General features: G+C 31.4%; 1 protein-coding gene across 2 annotated transcripts; it reads right to left on the reverse strand.

The window, feature by feature from the left end:
• Positions 1–285: 285 nt before the first annotated feature.
• Positions 286–3,763, reverse strand: LOC112779407 (low affinity inorganic phosphate transporter 1). Of its 2 annotated transcripts, none has more exons than XM_025823651.3 (2): positions 3,176–3,763; positions 286–2,185 (listed from the first exon to the last, which is right to left on the reverse strand). In XM_025823651.3, the coding sequence occupies exon 2, from the start codon at positions 2,135–2,137 to the stop codon at positions 521–523; it is 1,617 nt and encodes a 538-aa protein (XP_025679436.1). In that variant the 5' UTR covers positions 2,138–2,185; positions 3,176–3,763; the 3' UTR covers positions 286–520. The 2 variants fall into 2 exon arrangements, with proteins under 2 accessions (XP_025679436.1, XP_072082641.1); XM_072226540.1 differs by lacking the exon at positions 3,176–3,763 and adding an exon at positions 2,766–3,005.
• Between the last annotated feature and the right edge of the window lie 4,719 nt (positions 3,764–8,482).

Here is an 8,482-nt window from a genome sequence, read left to right on the forward strand (position 1 = left end):
CCAAGGTCAAGTATATTGCATCTATCAAAGTCATCATATATTATGTTTCTTGTCATATTGTCACTCATTATACATAATTTAATTACTGATTTTTTCTTGTTCTAGTAAACAACTCTAGTCTGTTATTTGTGGAATGATATATGGTTTTAGGAATTATGATATTTGCCTGTATCATACGTCCCACTGCACAAAATGGAGTGAAGGAAATGAAAATGAAAGGAGTGCATACATAATATATGAAAAATCGCTGAAATTTTCTTAACAGCACCTATGAAATCAGAGGAATTTGTGAAAAATAATTTCTTCCAATATATTCAATTACAGATATGATTATGAAGATTTCAAAGACCAATTAAAAAGATTGAAACACATGATGAACCCTCTTCAATGACATTGAATTTGAAATGTTCACACACAAAAGCAAATATCTACATAATTATTATGCATCTTACAGTGGAGAATATCAGAAATTAAAATTTTCACATTACAACAAAAAGCATATACTTTTTAAACACTTTGATTAAACTGGAACTGTCCTAGCAGATCCTTGCATCTCAATAGCCTCAGCACCTTCATCTTCATTCTCCCCACTCAACTCTTCCAGTGATTTTCCCTTTGATTCTGGCACCAACAAGGTGAATATAATTCCCAAAAAGTTGATGACACCAAGCATAATGAGGGAGTTCTTGACACCGATACCAGTTGGGTATCCCTTGTCAGTCTTCTTCGGGTCCTTGCTTTGCGAAGCATACAAGAATCCGAATGCACCTACAATGGCTCCGGCTTTACCTGCAGCTGCTGAGATTCCATGACAAGTAGACCTCAATCTCGCTGGGAAAATCTCCGCTGGGACAACAAATGTGGTTGCGTTGGGACCAAAGTTTGAGAAGAAGAAGGTCAGTGAGTACATCACTACAAACCCAATTCTGTTCTCTTTCTTAGTCCAGTGATCATATGGTATGGCGAGTGCGAACATGAAGATTGTCATGAAGATGAAACCCATCAATTGGATGGCAAATCGTCCCATGTAATCGATGAAGGCCACTGTAAACCAGTACCCTGGTACAGTACTGCATAGTGCAATGAGTGTTTGTGCTCTTGCAATTCTATAAACCTCATGGATTGCGTTCATATTTTGGGAAGGTGGGATCCATCCAATGGCACTGAAAATGTCCTTCTGGAATAGATTCTGACTGTAGAAAGCAATGTCCAACAAGAACCAAGTGGTTGTGGTTCCCAACAAGTGCAAGCCGTGGCGCTTGGCAAATTCCTTGCTGAACAAGCCAAACTTTTGGGTTTGACTCTCTGTAATTTCTTTCACCTTCTCCTCCTCAGCTTCAAGATCAACTTGTAGCACCTTGGACATGTCCGAGGCGGCTTGTTTAGCATTCTTGGCAACAAGAGCTGTGTAACGAGCCGTCTCAGGCATCTTCATACGCCAGTAGTAAGTCAGAGCAGCCGGCACAGCACCAAACATCAAGATGATGCGCCAAACATAATCAAATGCAGGCAGCACCAATGATGCTTGTGGATTTTCTTTATAAGTAGGGACCTTGTAGTGATGGTCAAATGAAGATGAGACAATCAAGGCCACAATTCCACCAGCAAGGATCCCAAATCCTTGCATAGCAAACACCGCAGCAATGAAGGCTCCTCTTGTCTTCTTATTGGCATACTCAGACATGATTGTAGCCGAAAGAGGGTAGTCGCCACCAATCCCAAAGCCAAGCCAGAACCTGAAGAAACAAAGGGTTGCTATAACACCCTTCGCGCTAGATCCGAAAGAGAGGCCAGAGGCAATGGAACAAACCACCATGAGCATGAGGGTTAGTCCATAGACCCTCTTCCTTCCCATCTTGTCACCAAGCCAACCAAAGAAAAGCTGGCCTGCTAGAGTGCCACATAGCGCGACACCTGTCACAGCAGCTTGAACATTTGGAGGCAGAACACCAGGCTTTGGATCTTTTATATCTGTGTAGTATATCCTCCCAAGCAACTTGGTGACAAGGGAGATGCAGAAAAGATCATAGGCATCTGTGAAAAATCCCATGCCAGCAATCACAATTGCTGTGAAATGGTACCACTGTGTCTTTGCAACATCGAGTGCATTCAGCACTCCTAATTGTTGCCCTGCCATCTCTAATTCTGATTCTGGATACTCCCCAAAATGTAATTACAAAGTTTCCTGCAGAAGAGAGAAAAATGATGCAAGTTCAATTTTCTTTTAGACACTTTATCAAACAGGTTATATGCAAGAATCACATGTTATAGTGTTGGTTAAAAAAATGAAGCTGATGTAGATCATTCATCACTCTTATGCTGATGCAATGAATTGGTAAACTACCCTTCACTTTGGTATTAAAAAACAAAATATCATAAATTGGGAGAGAAAAGCGTATATTATATTATTCATAGTCAACAGCAGCACAAAGTTGAAAAGTCTAAAATGATATTTTGCAAAGCCGGTCCTATACATGTTCACAAAAAGGTTCTAAGTTTCCAACCACTTTTAGAAAAACAGGTGGCATTCAAGTCAACTTGAGTATACACCATGAAAACGAAAACTTCGTAGAAGACAGTTAAGAGAGTAATAACATTTTCCTCAATTCTATGACCTCACAAAAAAGAAAAAAATTCCTGTCTTCTTGTCCCTACCAAATCCATAACAAAACAAAAACAATAAAGAGAGGAAAACAGAGAGAGGGCCAATTTTGCAGATAAGGAATATGAATCTAATGAGTGACCTATATTGAACAAAGACTAACAAGATCAGAAGCATGAGGAAGCTGAAAAAATTATCCAGAAATTGAATATTGTAAAGGACACATGAAGGTATAGGAAATCATCCTATATAGAAAAGCAAGAACATTGTTTCCCTCTATTTTGTTATGGAAAGTTATATTCTGGCCTCAAATATGAAAACAGTTTGTGTTAAACACAATAATCAAGTGCAGAAATTAGAGTCGCTTGGAGCATAATAAAAAAACAGTTGGTTGATTTTGAATGGTGGAAAAAGGTGAAATGATATATTATAATAAAATCTAGAAACAAGTGCTTCACTTTTAGTGCTAAAAAAAGTGGGCCTCCCACTAATACTACTCACCAGTCAGAAAAAGGCCACACCTTTACACATATAGAGAGAGATAGAGAGAGAAGAGAAGGTTAGAAAGATTACCTTCAATTCTTGTCTAAAATTGTGCTGAAGGAGTAGAGAGTAGAGAGAAGCATAAGCTGATAAGCTAAGCCTAGCTATGTTGGGGATGGAAGAGGTTTTGAAGGAAACTAATAATATATATAGAGATAAGATAAGAGGAGAGTCATACACTCCCAGCAAGAGTCCAGAATCAACGCTGGTATCTCAAGTATATGCTTCATTTTCTCACACGACTTTTTATTTTGAGTTCACATTATTTGTGTTGAAGTCAACGCTCTCACAAATTGCTTCCTTGCTTCCTTCATGTGTTTCTTTCTTCCCCCCTCTTTACAACCCTTTGTTTTTGTTTTTGTTCTATCAAGTAATCAAGTTGCATAAACTACCAACACTTTTTTAGTTTTGTCATACGGTATATCCACGTCATTTAATTGCTCATCATTGTTAATTATTGATTATAATTAAGCATTAAGCATAGGAACATCACACATGCAACGGAATGGCTCTATTCCTATCTGTAAGGTGTTGATCTTGGCATCTCATTGGTTTTAGCAAATGCCTCAGACAGCTATGGATCTTGTTCATTTAATGTTGCAAACAATTTCTTTTCTTTTCTTTAATAGGTAACGCGGTAACGTATTTACGAGCAGTAATGGGTGACCATATTGAGTATTGACCAACGGGCAACGGTATCCATTCATAAGTTTTTACTTAAGTTATAAATAACTAATTATTTTAATTAATTTTATTTTTATTATTATTTTTATATTTGATACATAAAAAATAAATTAATAAGCGCATTAGTACTTATTAATATACCAATATATTTAAAGAGTTACTATTTAGGTTATGAAAAATTTTAAAGATTTTTTATTAAATAACACACTATATATGCTTAAATAATCTTGATACATGCATTGTTTAATGCTTATTGAGAATCAAATTGAATCCTAAAATAATATTTTAGAAGCAAGTTAGATCCTCTAAAATAAATAAATTAATAATGTGATAAAGTAAAAATTTAATTATTATTAATTTTATAATTTTTATAAAATATATATTTTATTATTTTAATTTAAGAATAATTACTTTTTTATTTTACTATGTGATTTAATATTTTAATACTATATATAGAGGATGAGTATGTGCATATGTATATATACCGTAAGCCCGTAACGGCGCTACTGCGGGTATCGAAAGCCCATTGGTCAGCCAGCTGGCATTCATTCTCCAAGTCAACCCTTTCATTTAAATATTCAACCCTTTGCACTGTCCTCAACGCCATCTTTCTCAGTTTTGTGTGTCTTCGATTCTTCCTCCATTTTCTTAATCAAATTGCCGCTCATCATTAAGCTTGAAAATTATGTTCACTCTTTTTATTCTAACAGCTTTTCTAGGTAACTTATTCGGATATAATAAGTCTCGACTATAATTTGAAAATTTTTTAAGGAGTATACGATAATAATATTTATTTGTCTTTATTAAATTATTAAATTTGACTTTACAATAATTTTTTACTCAACTTTTAGTACTTAATAGTCAGTTTAAGAATTTTATATTAGATGTTTATTAGAATGATCAATTCTCAATTTAAATAAAATTAGTGTTCTTTCTTAAAAATAAACTCAAATGATATTATTTATCTTTTTTTAAAATTAATTTTAATTTTTTCTGTAGCAACTACATTAATTAAAAAAATTTTTTTAACTATAAATATTAATAAGAGTTGACTTTTAATTGTATGAGAAGTGAATTTTTAATAACTGTTTGGTGATATATATATATATATATATATATATATATATATATATATATATATATATAAGAGACAGTTCGATTGTATTGTTTAAAAAAAATTATTCAGTTTTTTTAAAAATATGAAACCTAAAAAATAGAATTATAAATTATATATTATTATTTAAATTATTATTTTAATATTTTAATTTATAAATTATATATTTTGAAGACTAATAATATTTTATAATAATAAAATTTAATTATAACAATAATTATGCTATATGTACATAAAAAGTAACTATCTGTATAAAATACATATTGAAATATAAAATATATATTGAAAATAAATTAAACAATAAATATATTTATACACAAATACATAATGGTTAATGAATAATTTTATAGTTGATTTTTATGCAATATAATATTTTTATTATAAAAATTGTTAGAGTTTATTTATCTTGTGTCCTAAAGGCACATATTATAAGATTACAAATTAAAAATATTTTTGTTAGAAATATATAAAATTTAAGTTTTTAATGTATTTATTTTACAGTTATCAAATAAAAAAATTTAAAATATTCTACTAATAATAAGTTTGTTATGTCTCTTTAAGATACATATTAGCTAAACTTAAATTATTATTATTATTATGTTATATATATATTTTGTTCCCACTGTCAAAATTTTTTGGATCCATCACTGGTCTCGAGCAACAATAATGATCAAGCTAATAATTTTAGAATGCTAAATTTCACTCGCTAGCTAGGATATATTAAACATTTGTTAAACATTATTATGTAAGTTTAGACAATTGGAAAGTGAGAATAAGAGGAGGATGACAATATCGTATTTTCAATTCATTTTTTTTATAAATTTTGTTTAGACAATTTTTAAATTTAAAAGAGCAAAACTACTTTTGAATAAAGTTATAATTCGATCATATTGTTTGATTAAAATTTTCACAAACACGGCTTTTAAGTTGACCATAACAATATTATTTACATAATAATTATCAAAACGATTTGAATCTAATGTAACAAGAATGAAAATAAAAATAATCATATTAAATATATATTAAAAATAATCATTAAAATTATTTACCGAGATAACATACATATTAATATTAAAATACAAAATATATCTTAAAATAAATTAAATTACATATATTTATACATAAATATATAATTTATTTTAGTATGTAGATAGTATTTTTGAAATAAAAAATAATACAGAATAAAATGAAACCGAAAAAAAAAAAACTTAGTCTACACTATGATTTTTAAGTTATTTTCTTTTGTTGAAAAAACATGAGAAGCTAAGTAATAAAATATCATGAGAAAAAAACTTAAGCATTGAAAATGATGTGAAATAAACAAAGTAGTAATCGACTTATATTTTTTCTAAAGTACCATTTCCAGGATAAATTATTTTTATCTAAAAAACCCTTTTAATTCAAATAAGTAATATGTTATCCTTTTACGAAAACAAAATTTTAAGAAATTATTTTTAAGAATTAATCCTTATATTTTTATATATATAATTATAAAATTAATTATTGTTTTTATTAAAAAACTTTATAAAAAGGATTAAAAAAACTTTTTTTCAAAATTCAATCCAACTCACTTTTATTCAATTATTCTGGCTAGTTATATTCTACAATTTCTTCCCCGGAATTGTAACCATTGTATTATTGAAGTTGGTTTACTTTTTTTATGTTTTTATGAGCAATTTTGTTTAAGATTATTTATAAACTCCTTCTTCTAAAAAGAGAAAAGTTTTATTTAATAGAGTTGTAAAATTATTGTCATTTTTATCATATTGTTCGTCAGTGTATTTACATATCTTATAATTAAATTTGTCAATTTTAATATATAATATTTTTTATTTTGAACACCTACAAATCAATAAAACTAATCCAAAACGATCTTGATAATTAGTAACAAGATTAAACGTCTCTCTACACAATTTGTCTCATAAATAATATTTTGTTGACCCACATCCTAAACTAAGAGATAATCTCTCCAAATAGCAAATAATTCCTCTTTAAGAATACTATTACTCTCGATCATTTTCAAACATCCCCTTTGTCAACACTCATTACAATCTCTAACAATACAAACAAAACGAACACTATCATCAGAAGCAGGATAACTGGCATCACAATTAATTTTAAAAATACCTATAAATAATAGAGTATATTCTAAGAACCACTTAAAATAGAGAAAGAGACATACGTTGTAATTCAAAAATACTCATAAATTCTTTGTTTAAAGTTAAAGTCAGACAAAATTAATATTATTATAAAAAAAATTCAAAGACTAACAAAATTTATTTTTTTATCAGCATTTTTAATTATTAGATTAATTCTTTTAGTATAATAATCTAATAACATAATTTTAACTCATATATTTAAATATTACTAATTAATTATTAATCAAAAATAATAAATTCTAATATCCATCTAATATTTTTTTTGTTATTATTATTATTTTCATTTTTGACCAAGTGGTTTGTTGGGTGAAAAAACTAGAAATCGCTTCGTACAATTCATTGTACTGATTGTTATATACTTATATGCATTTACAAGTGGATCGCAATGATGAACGAAGTATAATATGAACAGAACATTTTGACCTACCGTTCATACGTCATATATATGCATCAATAATTCAATATGAAGTAAAGTATGCTAACACGCTCTATATTTTACATGAAACACTAAATTAATGTTGAAGGTCAATGAGAAAACTTGTCCAACATAATGTTGCAGCTGCATGCGCTGCGTATTTGAAGGTTTGAAAAAACCAAATTGGATGTGATATATTATATACTTGCCTTGCTCCAAATGGTTATCTAAATTGTCCTACTTAGCTACCGCAGTTTTTTTTTTAAATTTTAGGGATAAGTATTGTTTTGGTCCTTAACGTTGAACGTCAGAATCGAAATCGTCCCTAACATAATTTTTTATTTAGAATCATCTTTAAAAAAATTTTTCGTGTTAAAATTGTCTTTTTTGATAAAATTTTTTATTTTATTACTAAACTACTTCTAATCTAATAAAAAAATTATAAAATTAAAAAAAAGGACACGAGAGAAAGGGGAGGGGAAAGGACGCGAGGGGTGGGGGGTGGAGGAAAAGGGGAGAAGGGGAAGGGGAGAGCCCTGGCATTCCAGTGCCGTCGTCGCCTTCACCGCGGGTCTCCACCGCCGCTTCTTGCCATCACTGCCACCTTTGGGTCCTTCGCCACCGAGCACGAGCAGCGAGAGAGGAGATCTGAGAAAGAGAGAGGGAGTGCCCGTGGAGGGGGGGGGGAAGCCGCTGCCATAGCCGCCGCCACCATCGCGACACCCACATCGTTGCTAGTCCGCCCACGAACCGCTGCCAGAACCGCAAACAGAGGAAGACGTCGCCGCCGTTCATGCATGCTTCTGCCGCCGTCGTGGAGTGCGTCGCCGGGAAGGGGAGCCCGACGCGAGGAGGGCGGCGCGTGACGGAGAGATAGGAATCTGAGGCTGAGCTGGGTTCCTACTACCGCCGATCTGCCCAGCCGCCGTCACTCCGTCGCCCACGAGTTGCCGGTGGTTCTGCTT

This window comes from Arachis hypogaea, chromosome 19, assembly GCF_003086295.3.
Source record: "Arachis hypogaea cultivar Tifrunner chromosome 19, arahy.Tifrunner.gnm2.J5K5, whole genome shotgun sequence".
NCBI lineage: Eukaryota > Viridiplantae > Streptophyta > Magnoliopsida > Fabales > Fabaceae > Arachis > Arachis hypogaea.

Excerpts from the sequence above, each read along its gene's own strand:
- LOC112779407 (XM_025823651.3), bottom strand. The coding sequence starts at position 2,137 with ATGGCAGGGCAACAATTAGGAGTGCTGAATGCACTCGATGTTGCAAAG.